This window comes from Dendrobates tinctorius, unplaced genomic scaffold (assembly GCF_039654945.1).
Source record: "Dendrobates tinctorius isolate UK_male_01 unplaced genomic scaffold, ASM3965494v1 ptg000035l, whole genome shotgun sequence".
NCBI classification, from domain to species: Eukaryota; Metazoa; Chordata; class Amphibia; order Anura; family Dendrobatidae; genus Dendrobates; species Dendrobates tinctorius.
The window spans coordinates 10,973,048-10,988,438 of NW_027361703.1; the positions used below are offsets into that span (position 1 = coordinate 10,973,048).

A 15,391-nucleotide genomic window follows, 5' to 3' on the forward strand; every position below is an offset into this window, starting at 1 on the left:
TATGAATCAGCCTGGCTGTACGATTTCAGCTAGGTAGAATTCTATATGAAACACACCCGCGTTTCAGAGAAAATATATTTTAAGGATCTGGCCAAGGACCATAGCCGGAGACTAAACTAGTCCAGCGCAGCATGTGACCGACTCTTCCCTGCGCTACTGCAGGTGACTGACAGGTCTTTATGTGCACATGAAGGAGAGACTTGTTAAACACCTGCAGCGGTGCTGGGAATAGCCGGCTGGGGCAGTACCGGTCCAGTCTAGTCTGCTCTGCAGGTAGAGCTTTAAAGTATATACAAAGTATATAAAACCTGCATACAGCCAAGCTCGGATTCATCCTGCCTATAGTTGGGGCAGCTGCAATCAGATGACAGGTTCCCTTTAAAATCAATCATTTGTGGAACAGAAATTCTAAGTGTGGCCTTGGTCTAAATACACATCTATCTATCTATCTATCTATCTATCTATCTATCTATCTATCTATCTATCTATCTATCTATCTCTACATCAGGGAGGAAATATGAACTGACCAAATAAATAAAACTAAAAATGTATTGCTACTTCTTAGAACTCCATTGATTTTCTGCATAAGTCACTGACTCATCATTTCTCAGGAAGGCTGAATAGCCTTGGGTATAAATCTTCATACTGGTGACTACACGAGTGACAAATTAATCAATGTAATTTCATTAGTCTCTGTCTTTTAAACCCAACAGCTAGAAAAAACTGAGGTATCTGGCATCCTAGGAAATATTTGTGAAGGGTAGTGTGAGAGCATCATCCATACACAACATGAACTTTACCTTATTGAAGTGACAGTGTGCCGCAATCGCAGTGTTTAACGACAGCCTTTAAAAGGGGTTGTCTCCTGATGTCAAGCCAGGTCCATGTGCTTAAAGGAATCTGTCAGTAGTGTTTTTCCCCCTAATTTACTTATATTAAAATGTAGTTCTTTCTAAGACAAATCTACCAATACCTTTGCCTAAACAGTTCATTTGTCTATTACTAAGAACTCATCGTTTGAACCGATATACGAATGAGACTTCAGCATAGGAATGCTCTTCTTAAGCCTGTGTCACTCCGGCTCTATTCCTTCCCCAGTGCTGCCTCCTCCTGCTTGTCTGACACCTTCTTTGCTTGAAGTCACACAAAATTCCTGCTGACAGATTCCCTCTAATTAGGAAACAAGGCAGCCACAGAATGGGGTAGTTCCTATTATGGTGGAACCACCATTTCCATGCATTACATGGTCATCACTATATTAGAATGGTCAACATGTAAAGTTTCACGCTGAGCTAAAGGTGGCTTCCCCTGGACATAATAATTGGTCGTCAGGTATTCAGTGGCCTTTTATTTTTTCTTAGACAACCCCTTTTATGTTCGCCGGTGTTGCAAAAAAAGAAGTTTTACACCACTAAATGTATTCATATACATCGGTCATTCAGAGACAAAACTGTTCCATTGAAAAGTCAATTATATTCCAAATGTTATTTCTCAAACACAGAATGAAAATTGGAAGCAGCAATGTGACTGGTTGTTTCTGGTCCTTACTCCAGTAACCCTTCGTCAGATTTATAACATTCACACTGTGACACCACCTACTGAGCTGACAGTAGCGTATTATTAAACATGCAGAATTACAGCAACGCCGACTAGTCCATAAATAACACATTGGGCTTTTAAATGAATTTGTCCTGTAAATATGAAATCTCCCACCCATCTGATATGACGTATGTAGAGATGATTGGTGGTGCCTGATCAGGTTACCATACTCCTGTCTATGAGTGCTGTTCTGGCCACTATGTGTATCCATGTACCAAACTCTTGTATATTTGCCCTGTCATCTGTGCCATCCAGAGTACTTTTGGGATAAGAGAACACATTTACATGGACCCTATAATGTATAAAGAGTCAAACGCTAGTCAGAACCAAGAAACTTTCAGTAATATACCAAGTCCATATTCTGAAATCACAGTTTTATCTGCTGCAGATCTACCAGTACTCTGAATGTTGAGCTCTGTATCATTCCTCCCACACCACTGATTGGCAGTGTATATAGAAAGCTGCCAATCAGTGGTGGGGACGGGGCTATACAGAGCTCATGAATATGCCCGACTACCTGGCAGCAGGTTCACTAGTCCTCCAGTGATAATCTCCTGGTGATAAAACAGTGATTTTATATAAACTAAACTAAAATAAGCTGCCTTGTAAATGTCATATTGCCGCAATCAGGGTCTCTGTCTCTATATGATGCTACCCTCAAGTTAGGGTGCAAAAACCTGGTGGCAGATTCCACTTACATGATTTGTTGCAGAGGGTAGCTCCTCCATATTTTGACTTTGCTAGTTTTTATACAAGAGACCCATGGAAGTCTTAAATGCTGTATAAAAGCTAAACAGTTGCTAACATCTGTGAGCGATTAACTTGGCATTTGGTAAATATGTACTTAAGCTTTATAAATCTTACATAAGCAGATGGAAAGAGCTTATACATTGACCTTCTGGACTATTCTGACAAGTGTCAATTTATGTGCTTTAATTCCTAGACAATCAAAACTCTGAAATTTAAAATGGTTGTCTCATAAAGGCAACCCCCAGCCATGAAAATCATAGAGGTATTCCCCAAATGAGTCGAATGTACAGCCACTGTGGTAGACTCAAGCTATTTTCTCATTACATAAAAGGGAATCCGTCAGCAAGTTTTTGCTACGTCATCTGAAAGCAGCCTGATATAGGAAAAGAAAAACTGAATCCAACGATGTATCAGTTAGATTACTTGATGCAACCGTTCCGACACAATCAGATCTTTTAGATTTAGAATAAAGCAGAGCTGAGAAATTTAACCCCGTCCCCACACCAGGCTCTCTGTGTACAAAGTCTAATTTGGTGCTTATCACAGGAGGGGGCCTTACTGGACTAGTCCAGCAATGATAATCTCTTAGTGATCAATCCTTCACAGTTAGTAAACAGCAGCACTTTGACAAGTGACACATCCCTGAACTCTGTTTCAGCCTTTATCACCTGATGTCTTCAGATTGCATTGCATAAACCTGCTGACAGATTCCCCTTAATGGCAACTCACCATAATAACCATCATGCTACAATATATTATATATATATATTATATATATATATATATATATATATATATATATATATATCACACATACACACACAGCAATATATACAGTGGGTACGGAAGGTATTCAGAACCCTTTAAATTTTTCACTCTTTGTTTATTGCAGCCACTAAGTAAATTGCAAAAAGTTCTTTTTTTCTCATTAATGTACACTCTGCACCCCATCTTGACAGAAAAAAAACAGAAATGTAGACATTTTTGCAAATGTATTAAAAAAGAAATACTGTAATAACGCATGGTCATAAGTATCAGACCCTTAGTTCAGACACTCATATTGAAGTCACATGCTGTCCATTTCCTTGTGATCCTCCTTGAGATGGTTCTACTCCTTCATTGGAGTCCAGCTGTGTTTAATTAAACTGATAGGACTTGATTTGTAAAGGCACACACATGTCTACATAAGACCTCACAGCTCACAGTGCATGTCAGACCAAATGAGAATCATGAGGTCTAAGGAACTGGCCAAGGAGCTCAGAGACAGAATTGTGGCAAGGCACAGATCTGGCCATGGTTACAAAAGAATTTCTGCAGTACTCAAGGTTCCTAAAAGCAAAGTGGCCTCCATAATCTTTAAATGGAAGAAGTTTGGGACCACCAGAAGTCTTCCTAGACATGGCCTTCCAGCCAAACTGAGTAATTGTGGGAGAAGAGATTTAGTGAGAAAGGTAAAGAAGAAACCCAAGATTACTGTGGCTGAGCTCCACAGATGCAGTAGGGAGATGGGAGAAAGTTCCACAAAGTCAACGATCACTACAGCCCTCCACCAGTCGGGCCTTTATGGCAGAGTGGCCCGACGGAAGCCTCTTCTCAGTGCCAGACATATGAAAGCGCCCATAGAGTTTACTAAAAACTTATGCAGGACTCCCAGACTATGAGAAATAAGATTCTCTGGTCTGAGACGACAAAGATAAGACTTTTTGGTGATAAATCTAAGCGGTATCTGTGGAGAAAACCAGGCACTGCTCATCACCTGCCCAATACAATCCCAACAGTGAAATACGGTGGTGGCAGCATCATGCTATAGCAGTGTTTTTCAGCTGCAGGGACAGGGCGACTGGTTGCAATTGAAGGAAACATGAATGCAGCCAAGTACAGAGATATCCTGGATGAAAACCTTTTCCAGAGTGCTCTGGACCTCAGACTTGGTCGAAGGTTCAAATTCCAACAAGATAAAGACCCTAAGCACACAGCTAAAATAACAAAAGGAGTGACTTCAGAACAACTCTGTGACCATTCTTGACTGGCCCAGCCAGAGCCCTGACCTAAACCCAATTGAGCATCTCTGTAGAGACCTGAAAATGGCTGTCTACCAACGTTCACCATCCAACCTGACGGAACTGGAGAGGATCTGCAAGGAAGAATGGCAGAGGATCCCCAAATCCAGATGTGAAAAACTTGTATCATTCCCAAGAAGACTCATGGCTGTACTAGCTCAAAGGATGCTTCTATTCAGTACTGAGCAAAGGGTCTGAATACGTATGACCATGTGATATTTCAATTTTTCTTTTTTAATAAATTTGGAAAAATTTCTACATTTCTGTTTTTTTTCAGTCAAGATGTGGTGCAGAGTGTACATTAATGAGAAAAAAAATTAACTTTTTTGAATTTACCAAATGGCTACAATGAAAGAAAGAGTTAAAAATGTAAAGGGGTCTGAATACTTTCTGTACCCACTGTATTTTTAAGCAAATTCCTTTACAGCCTTATAAATATACTGTATATAGTATATCGATACATGATGCTTCGGGATATGTTGGGGCAATATACCCAATCAGAAATAATATTTCAGTTTCCAGCAATTGGCTGTACAGGAAATTTAAGCGTGGCCCACGTCACGTTAATGAGGCCATGTCAATATTCCCTGCACAGCAAGTGGTAAGTTGTGCTGTTATCCAAGGATAGACAGTGAAGTGGTTGCAGTTCTGAAACAGCACCTATCTTCTTTTTTTAATCTATCCATTGATTTAAGTGTCCTGCACATCAGTGAGGATGTGGTCTTGTGCTCCTCAGACCCCCACTGATCGCCCCAAAAAACAATCTAGAGTGCACTTCGCAGAAGTACTGAGACCTCTACAAGGAGTCTATAGACACCACGCAGTGTTATTGCTAGTGCAGGAGCACAGCTGAGCTGTGCTTGAGATTATTTTTGAGCGATCAGTGGGGTCTCATGACCTATATGTCCAGTGATCTGCATGACGTGTAAGGATGGGTAAATTATAAAAGTATCCTTTAAACAGTGGTGTCACTTCTCCATTCTCAGAAAAGAAAGAGGGGAAGCAACAGTCTTAGCAACATGCCAACACTTTAATATATTGGGAAGTCACATGAACACAGCACACATAACCTGTAGCTAAAGAAAGGCTGTGCTGTTAAACAAATCAAAGGAAAAAAGCAAATCAGTTCACTAAAAAAGAGATAAAATATCTTACCAACAACAGAAAGTTCTGCGCTAGCTGAAACTCGGTCCAGCGTAGTGTTGGCAACACACGTGTACAAGCCTTTATCCTTCTCAGTGACGTTCCTGATCATCAGCCGCTCTTTCTCAAAAGTGTATCTGTGAATCGTAAGACAGCTTGTATGAATGGTGTTAGAACCCTGTATGTAGTGTATAATGTATGGATGCGTGCATATTTGTATACAAGGAAACATTACATAATACATCTAGCCAAAATTACGACGGTACATCATTTAAAGGCAACGAAAAAGGCAAACATAGAGTATGCTGTTATAGAGCTTCAAAAATACCTTTCATCAACCGGCAGTTCACTGTTATTCCGCAGCCACATCACCTCCGCTACTAACGTAGGATCGTGCTTGAATTTGCATTCAAAGAAAGCATTGCCGTATCGCTGCACAACCCTGTATTCAGGTTGGGAGATTATCATAGTTGGATCTAGAAATAAAACAGAATATTAATAAGAAATGTGACAACATAGTTGAAGGCCCAATGTATACATTACCTGATGTGTAACTCTTACCTTTAATTTCAAGGGTAATGACTTTTTGGTCTGTACCCAATTTGTTTCTTGCTACACACGTGTATGTGCCACTGCTATCTTTCTGTGCCACTGGGACTTCCAGTGTCCCGTTATTATGGAAGACGTAGTCACTTCCATGTAGAACACTGGACTGTACGCCCTTAAACCTGGATATAAAGGGAATAATTGCAAGTGTTATAAACAGATCCACTCATCTTACACGCTAATAAAATGTTGTGCTCTTCACTGCACTACAAGTGGTGATAGATGTGCTAATAAGGATCAGTGCTGTGTTGCTCGTATGAAGTCTACAGTTGTTGAGTTACTTTGCTTTTACTAAAAGACCTTGTACTTTAGTATGTGTTTCAAGCCTTCACTAATTTGGAGACTTTGTTTAGGTCATGACTAACCAAATCGGACCCATCACTCGCGCTATATATATATATATGTACATACATACACACACAAGGCCTGTCTTTTACCAGCCCCATAGCTGGGTCAATTCAACATTAACAGTCATCTCAGAAATGGTGAGGAACAAGGCAAAGAATGAAAATAAACCTTTGTTTAATATTAGCAACAATAATGTTTTCATTTTATTCTACACCCTGCTAATATCAGCATGTCATTTCTAAATGCTCCACACAGCAATAGCTAGGGTTTGTCTATATGAAACTTAAAGAGGACCTATCACATAAATATTTCATGTTGAATCAGACACATGATATAAGTTGCGGCTGCAGAGCAGAATAAAATGTTTTTGTTTTCGTTTTTATTTCTCCATTGATGAGATATCAGCAAAGTATTTGGAAACTAATGAGTTAACTTTTTTCAAGTCCATTGGGTGTTATCATGCACTTCTTCTCCCTGTATTATGCGGACCAATCATAAGCAGGCAGCAACACCCAAAGGAAAGAAGAACACGTCCTACAATAGCTTAGAGAAGATTTCTCAGCATGTGAGATACATGGCATACAGCTCTGATCTCCTGGCCTAATGATACAGCTCTGATCTCCTGGTCTAACCTCTGCATGAGTCAGGTTGGGAGGAAGGGCAGTGCAGCTGAGTTTAGCTGTATCACATTACAAACTATCCTAATAAGCTCGCCTAATTAAGGCGCATGTCAGTAACCACACTTATGTCTGCTGTGCTAAAGCAACTTTTAATCGCTGTGCAATGAGATCAGGGCTGTATTACATCTCGCACACAGCCTAGAGAGTATCCCACATAAATTCAATTAAAACATAACCTTTAATGAACCATTAAAAGGACATAACACACTAAAACATTACAAAAAAGTGCTCATGTGAACCAGTGCTCAATAAAAAATGGTTTGGTCTCACAATTGGTATTAGATATAGCATTCCAGCATCAGGGCATATCCTGCTGGAGAGACGATCCACTCATGGGGAGCTGAGACATGGGAAAACCAGTGTTAATGTAAAGTATTCCCCTGCACTCCCTGTCGTGCCCCAGCAATACTCCTGTCCTAACAAGGACAGGCCCCAAGTGGATCCTGTAGTGGACACCCCCACTTATAAGGGGAAAAACAGACTGAAGCTCCCTACACGTTTCTTCCCCAATGGTGGGGATTCATCAGGGGAGTCAGATAGATATAAAGCAGTAGGAAAGGATATATAGAATTAGTGTTGTACGTTAAGTCCACAGGCCCTGCAGTGGCGAGGTGCCTAACAAACTAGTGTGACTGTCCCTGTCACTACCAAGTGGAGTCCTGGAGGGGAAAGCACATGGACTCTTGATAAAGACTCCATTATTGGTATGCTCCACCCCAGCGTCTGACGTCAGAACGCAAACTGCTACTGATATTAACCCCCTGCATTCCATCAGCTGCTACCGATATTAACCTCCTGTTTTCCAAAATGCAGGACACATGCAAGGAAACGGCCATATTACCTATTGTTTCTAATATCATATTTCATGCGTCCAAAGTGTAAATGGTCTCATAAACAGGTTAATGCAGCCTCCTCCTATGTTCCAAAATACAGGACGCGTGAAACAGAAACTGCCACAGTGCACATAATTACCAGAATCGCATTTAATGCGATCAGAGTGTGAATAGCGTCCTAGGGCAATAAATACAGCTGCTACTGATATTAACCCCCTGTATTCCATCAGCTGCTACCAATTACCAGAATCGCATTTAATGCGATCAGAGTGTGAATAGCGTCCTAGGGCAATAAATACAGCTGCTACTGATATTAACCCCCTGCATTCCATCAGATGCTACCGATTACCAGAATCGCATTTAATGCGATCAGAGTGTGAATAGCGTCCTAGAGCAATAAATACAGCTGCTACTGATATTAACCCCCTGCATTCCATCAGCTGCTACCAGTTACCAGAATCGCATTTAATGCGATCAGAGTGTGATTAGCGTCCTAGAGCAATAAATACAGCTGCTACTGATATTAACCACCTGCATTCCATCAGCTGCTACCGATTACCAGAATCGCATTTAATGCGATCAGAGTGTGAATGATGTCCTAGGGCAATATATTGTATACAGCGGCTACTGATATTAACCCCCTGCATTCCATAAGCTGCTACCAATATGAACCTGTTTTCCAAACTGCAGGATGCATGCAGGGAGACAGCCATATTACCCATTGTTTCCAATATCCTATTTCATGCGTCCAAAGTCTGAATGGTATCATAAACAGGTTAATGCAGCCTCCTATGTTCCAAAATATAGGACTGTCACTGTGTACATAACTACCAAAATCGCATTGAATGCGATCAGAGTGTGAATGGTGTCCTAGGGCAATAAATACAGCTGCTACTGATATTAGCCCCCTGCATTCCATCAGCTGCTACCGATATTAACCTGTTTTCCAAAATACAGGACGCATGCAGGGAAACAGCCATATTACCCATTGTTTCCAATATCATATTTCATGCATCCAAAGTGTGAATGGTATCATAAAAAGGTTAATGCAGCCTCCTCCTATGTTCCAAAACACAGGACTGCCACTGTGCATATAATTACCATAATCGCATTTAATGCAATCAGAGTGTGAATGGTGTCCTAGGGCAATAAATGCAGCAAGTCTCCCCGATACGCTAAGCATAAACCGCACACTAAATGAATGACTTTGGAAGGAAAGCACTGCAATCCCATTAAAGAGATGTCAGGCAATCAGGGATATTCACGCAAATTGTGTATATCATTTGCACTGATCTTATATTTAAAAGTCCAAAATGAACAGGGTGAAAAATACCGTCCTATAAATATTATAATGAGTTATCAATTACATGACTGTGGGATGGAAGATTTTTTAATATCCACCGAGTATAATTATAAATTATACTCAAGAATCAATAGAATTCGTGAACCAATTATCTGGGCGAATCGACAAGAGGGGCCAAAATATCAGAAAAAAATATATAATGATAAGTAGGTATACAGAATGTACACTTAGTATCCCCAGAGGAACTCCACATCAGTACATGATTTAATGGTTGACATACACTCCCTTCAGAATTGTCCTTGTGTAGACTTACTTTCAAGTTTAGCCCAGGATACAGTAAAACAGAAAGGAGTGTCAAAAAGATATAGAAGAGATAATCTCCCTTCATATATGATAATTAAGCAATCCTGTTTTTTAGTCTGACTCTATAGCTCGCAGGGCACGGAGCAAACTTTCCACAATGTACTAGACTTTTCGGCAGACCAAAAGATCCACCAAGTAGATGAGAAAAGGAATATAATATAGAAAGCAGCCAAAATTTAACTGCTCATTCAAACCAAGGGGATGGCATGTATTCAATAGAAAAATCCACCTTGTTTCCCTGTGTAGCAGCATTTTATCAAAATCGTCCCCCCCGTGGAGGTATCTTGAGTTTATCAATTCCCATAAAGCGGATGGTGCCAGTATCCCCTCCATGTGTGCCATTTACATGTCTAGCGATGGGGGTATCCCACTGGTTACGAATATCCCCCAAATGCTCACCGATACGCCTTCTGAATTCTCGGATCGTTTTCCCAATATAGGTCATTCCACAATCACATTGAGCCCTGTAAATAATACCTTTAGTTTTACAGTTAATGAATTCATTAATTTGATAGTGTTGCTGTGTACTAGAATTGAAAAATTCCCTCCCCACCTCAACAGAATCACATGCCACACAGTTCCCACATTTGTAGCAGCCTACCGGTTTCCTTGGTAGCCACATTTCCTGTTTCGGTGGGGCAAATTGACTGTGTACCAAACGATCACTCAGGGTTCGGCACTTCCTATACATGATTTGGGGACTTTCCCCAATCACATCTCTCAAGTCCTCGTCCATTTTAAGAATGTCCCAGTGTTTCTTAATGATCTGTCTCATTGCCGGTGCCCCATTATCAAAAGAACAAATTAGTCTAATTTCTTTTGGTACCCTCTCTTCTCTATTGTGGGGAGTTAACAACGTAGTCCTTGGTTGATGGCTCGCAAATCGATATGCCTCCCTCAACACCCGGTCTGGATACCCCCTGGATAGAAATCTTTGTATTAGATCGTCTGCCTTGACCTTAAAATCAGCATTATCAGAGCAATTACGTTTTAACCTAAGGTATTGACCCTTAGGAATTCCTCTTTTGAGGGGGTATGGGTGGTGACTCTCCCACCTCAAGAGTGAGTTGGTGGCGATAGGTTTCCTGTAGACAGATGTTTCCAAACTGTCACCCCTAGTGGATTTTGTAATCATTACATCCAGAAATGGTAATTGTCTCTCCTGTATATCAGAAGTGAACTTGAGCCCAATGTTGTTACAATTCAGCGACAGCATGAATTCTTGAAATAATTCCTTGGTGCCACTCCACAAGATAAAGATATCATCAATAAACCTGGCCCACATATCAATGTGGGCCATATATTTCTCATGGACTTCAGTGAACACCAAGTTATCCTCCCACCAGCCCAGGAACAAATTTGCATAACTGGGCGCACAAGGGCTGCCCATAGTGGTGCCCCTGAGCTGATCAAAACAAAAATAGTTATTGTGGAGAACAAAATCCAGGAGGGTCACCACCAACTCATTATGGGCCTGAAATTGGCGCCCTCTTGTGGCAAGGAAGTGTTGAACTCCCCTTATACCACTTTCATATGGAATGGAGGAATACAGGGCCTCCACATCGATGCTAGCCAAATAGATGTCCGATTCAAGGGAGATACCCTCCAGCCTTCGGAGAAGATCCATCGTGTCCCTGATATATGAGGGGAGTGAGATGACAAGTGGTCTAAGAATATTGTCAATATATACCCCTATGTTCTGACATAGGTCCCAGTTCCAGACACGATGGGTCTTCCCCTGAGGGGGTCCAGGCCCTTACGGATTTTGGGTAGAGCGTAGAAAGTAGCCATCGCCGGGTGCTGGGGGAGAAGGAAGGAATATTCATCATGACTAATCAGATTATCAGTTCTAGCTTTAGATAGAATAGTCTTTAGATCAACAATACATCTGGATGTGGGGTTCTGTGACACCTGTACATATGTAGTTTCATCATTAAGGAGAGAGAGGCACATGTTCTCATATTTTTCCACATTCATCAAAACAATATTCCCCCCCTTATCGGAGGGCTTGAATATCAGGGATTTATCCATTTCTAAACCCCGAAGGGCATTCATTTGACTTTTTGTGAGGTTGTGCCTGCATTGTTTCTGAGTGTACTCCTTTAAATCTTTGGTGCTTAGATTTAAAAACACATCTATAGCTGACAGATCACCTCCAACTGGAGCCATCTTTTTACTGGGATTTTTTAAGTGAGAGTGAACAGACCCAAACCCCTGTCCGTTGCCGGAACATTATCAAGATCTGCCAGAAGTTGAACATCCCGAAGCATATCTGTTGGAATGTCATACTCAATGCAAGTTTTTTTATCATTTTGTTTAAAAAACTTGTGCCATTTTAGTTTTCTAACAAACAGGTTAAGGTCCTTAATCATGTCAAACAAAGATTATTACATCTCACACATGTCACTCTTGCCTGTTATGAGATCCTCATGGTGTGAGATGCAATGAGAACCTGCTCTGTTCTTACAGCATAATGATTGTAAGCTGAGCACAACAGATATGAGTGAGATTACTGATATATCTCTGGACAGGCAGTGTGGGGAAGAGACAGTATAGCAGAGCTGACAGTGCTAGGAAAGCTGATATAAGGGTTTGTAATGTGACACATCTAAACTCAGCTGCGTTACCCCTCCTTCCCAATTGATTCATGCAGGAGTTTGGACCACGAGATCAGGTTGTTCATCATTATAAATTTCACATACTAATAAATATCTCCACAACAGAGAAGCAAAATTAAAAATAATTTTAAAAAATCCATTCTATTCCGATTTGCAACCACTATTACATTCTGTGTCCAGTGCACCACTAAAAATTTGATGAAAAGTCCTCTTGAAGTAGTGACAGTAGAGTAAGAGTACAGTAATAGTTCCATATTCTACAATTGGAGTCTTATAAGGCTCAGCAGAAGAAAACAAAATAGTGTCTATGTTGCCGTAATCGCTCTGCTTTTTACACAAGTCTTATTATTGCACAGTCTTTAAAAGAAATTGATACAATCTCATAAGTAATCTGTCTTTGTTACCATTCTATATTTGGAACAGGAGAACCAAAAGATTTGCAGTGCAGCAAGGCAGGTCTATTGGCAATGACTTGATAAACCACTTGTGATGAAAGAATCCTTGGCCGCTCAGCTAATAAATGAAATAAATACATTATGGTAAATATTACATTTTATAAAGCACTATAAAAGTTATGAAAGACGCAATTTAGAAGAGGGGAGTAGAGACATCATATAAAGTTATATACAACTTCTAATGCAAACTACAAAATAATAAACTAAACACACACAATAATACATCATTTGCAACTTCTAAAGTAACTATCAGTTAGTAACATTAAAGGGAACCTGTCATATCCCCAATTATTAACAAACAGATATTGGGTTAACCTGCAGCTTAAAGATGTGCGCCCACCACATTGAAAGCTTGGCTACCAGGAAGGAATGACTTTATGGTCATAGAGGTATGCCGCTTAGTCACCAATCAGTACAAAGTGAGTGGTGGCTGTAAGAACGCCCCAGCACATTGACTGACAACCTTCTATGCAGCGTATCAATGTAGGCTGGCTGTCAGTCGGTACTGGGCTGTGCTTACAGTCGCCACTCACTATGTACTGAACTGTGACTGAAAGCCAAAGCCTGCCAGGAGGAATAAAGTTAATTTCCTCCCTGAAGCCTTGCTTTCAGTGCGGTGCGCGTACAGCTTTAGAATGCTATTAACCTGCAGATTTACCCCTTATCTTCAGATCAGTAGCATTTGGTGACATGACAGGTTCCCTTTAAAATAATTTTTAAAAAGTAAAAAAAAAAAACTTACCAAGTACGTTCACAAATGCATTTGCCAGTACATATCCATAAATATTTGAAGCGTTGCATTGGAAGACAGCGCTGGCCCGTTCTTGCACTTTTGTGAAAATAACAGTATCACCATCTACCACTCGGCTTGGGTCATTAGGAGCCACTGCAAATACAACAGAAGGGTTATGCAGCCATTGCCTGGGACAACATAAAGTGTGTTCATTTCATAAGTTTAAATATTACGGGACAAGGGCATCACTTATGACGATTGTAAATTGCTGTTGAATATTACATTAGGGGGTCTTTCTGTTCTCAGTAAGACATACTCTATTGTATACAATGCATAAATATGCACATCTGCATCATCCTTAGTCTGGCTACATGAAAACTGTACATATAAATTAGGGATAGGATGGGAACACAGCATTTTTTCTGAAGATGTCGTATACCGTGAGTCCATGTTCTTTATGTATGTTTTATTATCTTATAGGAATCTGAAGGAATTATTTACGTACATTCAATTGCAACTCCATTTATTAACCATGTAATGCTTGGGGAGGGATTCCCATGAGCCCTGCAGATCAATGTTCCATCATCTCCTGGTGACAGTATGAGATTTTCAGGTTTAGTGATCCAGTAAGGTGCAGCTAGAAAAGAAATGAATATTTCATTAGTGACTGGAGCACTGGGGCAGAGAAATGGAAATTCAGGGAGAGAGGACAATATGGCTCCATGCTATATCATTACAGTACTTATTCTATAGTCTACAAAATTGTGATCAGAAACATCTTGTGTGTGATGTTGGGGCTGCCACTGAGTGTACGGTAGGTTGACATCAGAATGGAATGTGCATAATTATTTAATGTATTCCTTGTTAATCATACTTGGAGATTTGTTTGTTTCTTTACGCATAGAAATTCATACAGTAACGCCTTTAAAGGGCAATACCATTAGGCTACAGTCACACATTCAGTATTTGGTCAGTATTTTACATCAGTATGTGTAAGCCAAAACCAGGAGAGGAACAATCAGAGGAAAAGTATAATAGAAACACGTCACCACTTCTGGATTTATCACCCACTCCTGGTTTTGGCTTACAAATACTGAACATGTGAATGTGGCCTCTCAGGATTCCTCCCATCTTAGCAAGTTATCACCTACAGTACATACTGGATAGGTGATAACTTACTGATTGCTGGGGGTCCCAATGAGTCATGACTCAAGTACAGTGGTCGGATGTGCCTCTTAAATGGAGCATTGAGAATGCACATTCACTTCATTCATTTCTTATAGGAATGAAAGGAAACACAATGAGCGGAAAAGTGGCAGGCATCTCCATCACTTCATTCAAACAGTCCTTACTAGCCCCATTCTAGGGATTGGTGTGGGTGCCAATAATGGAACTCCCAGCAATCAGCAAGTTATCACGCATACTGTAGATAGGTAATAATGTGCCAAGATGATAATACGGCTGGCCATATAAATGGGTGTTGGCGAAACCATGCTTCGGGCAATCATTCAGCTGACAGACATCTCAGCCGAAACTCCCACACAAAGGAGCGCTCGCTTGGCCGAGTGCTCTTGAGTTCTATATGAGAAAGCCGCCAGCTGACACTTCAACTATCTCAAGAAGAACAATGTCAGACCAAATTTGGATATGCACAATCAACATCACTCCTGACCATCAGTTGGCCGGTGACCCCATACACAATAGCGCGTCAGCCGAACCTGTTGATAGATGACATTAGTCTAATGTGCATGGGGCCCTTACCCAGTGATGTCATACGCTCTTTTCAAAAAACCCTTGTTTCTTAAAAGTGCAACATGTGGCCCTATCCCTTCTGAATCTGTGACAAGGTTATTTTTTTTACACATAATCAGCATTATTTATGCAGAATCAGCATCTACAC

The 15,391-nt window shown here is 40.6% G+C and overlaps 1 protein-coding gene across 15 annotated transcripts in view; it reads right to left on the bottom strand.

The window, feature by feature from the left end:
* The window catches only part of NRCAM (neuronal cell adhesion molecule), a 429,035-nt gene that overhangs the window by 70,434 nt on the left and 343,210 nt on the right, over window positions 1-15,391 (bottom strand). For all 15 annotated transcript variants that reach the window (XM_073573274.1, XM_073573272.1, XM_073573275.1 and 12 more), the window contains 6 exons: window positions 13,997-14,128; window positions 13,501-13,644; window positions 12,708-12,816; window positions 6,114-6,280; window positions 5,881-6,028; window positions 5,565-5,689 (listed from right to left, as the gene is read on the bottom strand). In XM_073573274.1, the coding sequence (XP_073429375.1) occupies window positions 5,565-5,689; window positions 5,881-6,028; window positions 6,114-6,280; window positions 12,708-12,816; window positions 13,501-13,644; window positions 13,997-14,128 (825 nt within the window). The remainder of the gene's footprint in view (window positions 1-5,564; window positions 5,690-5,880; window positions 6,029-6,113; window positions 6,281-12,707; window positions 12,817-13,500; window positions 13,645-13,996; window positions 14,129-15,391) is intronic.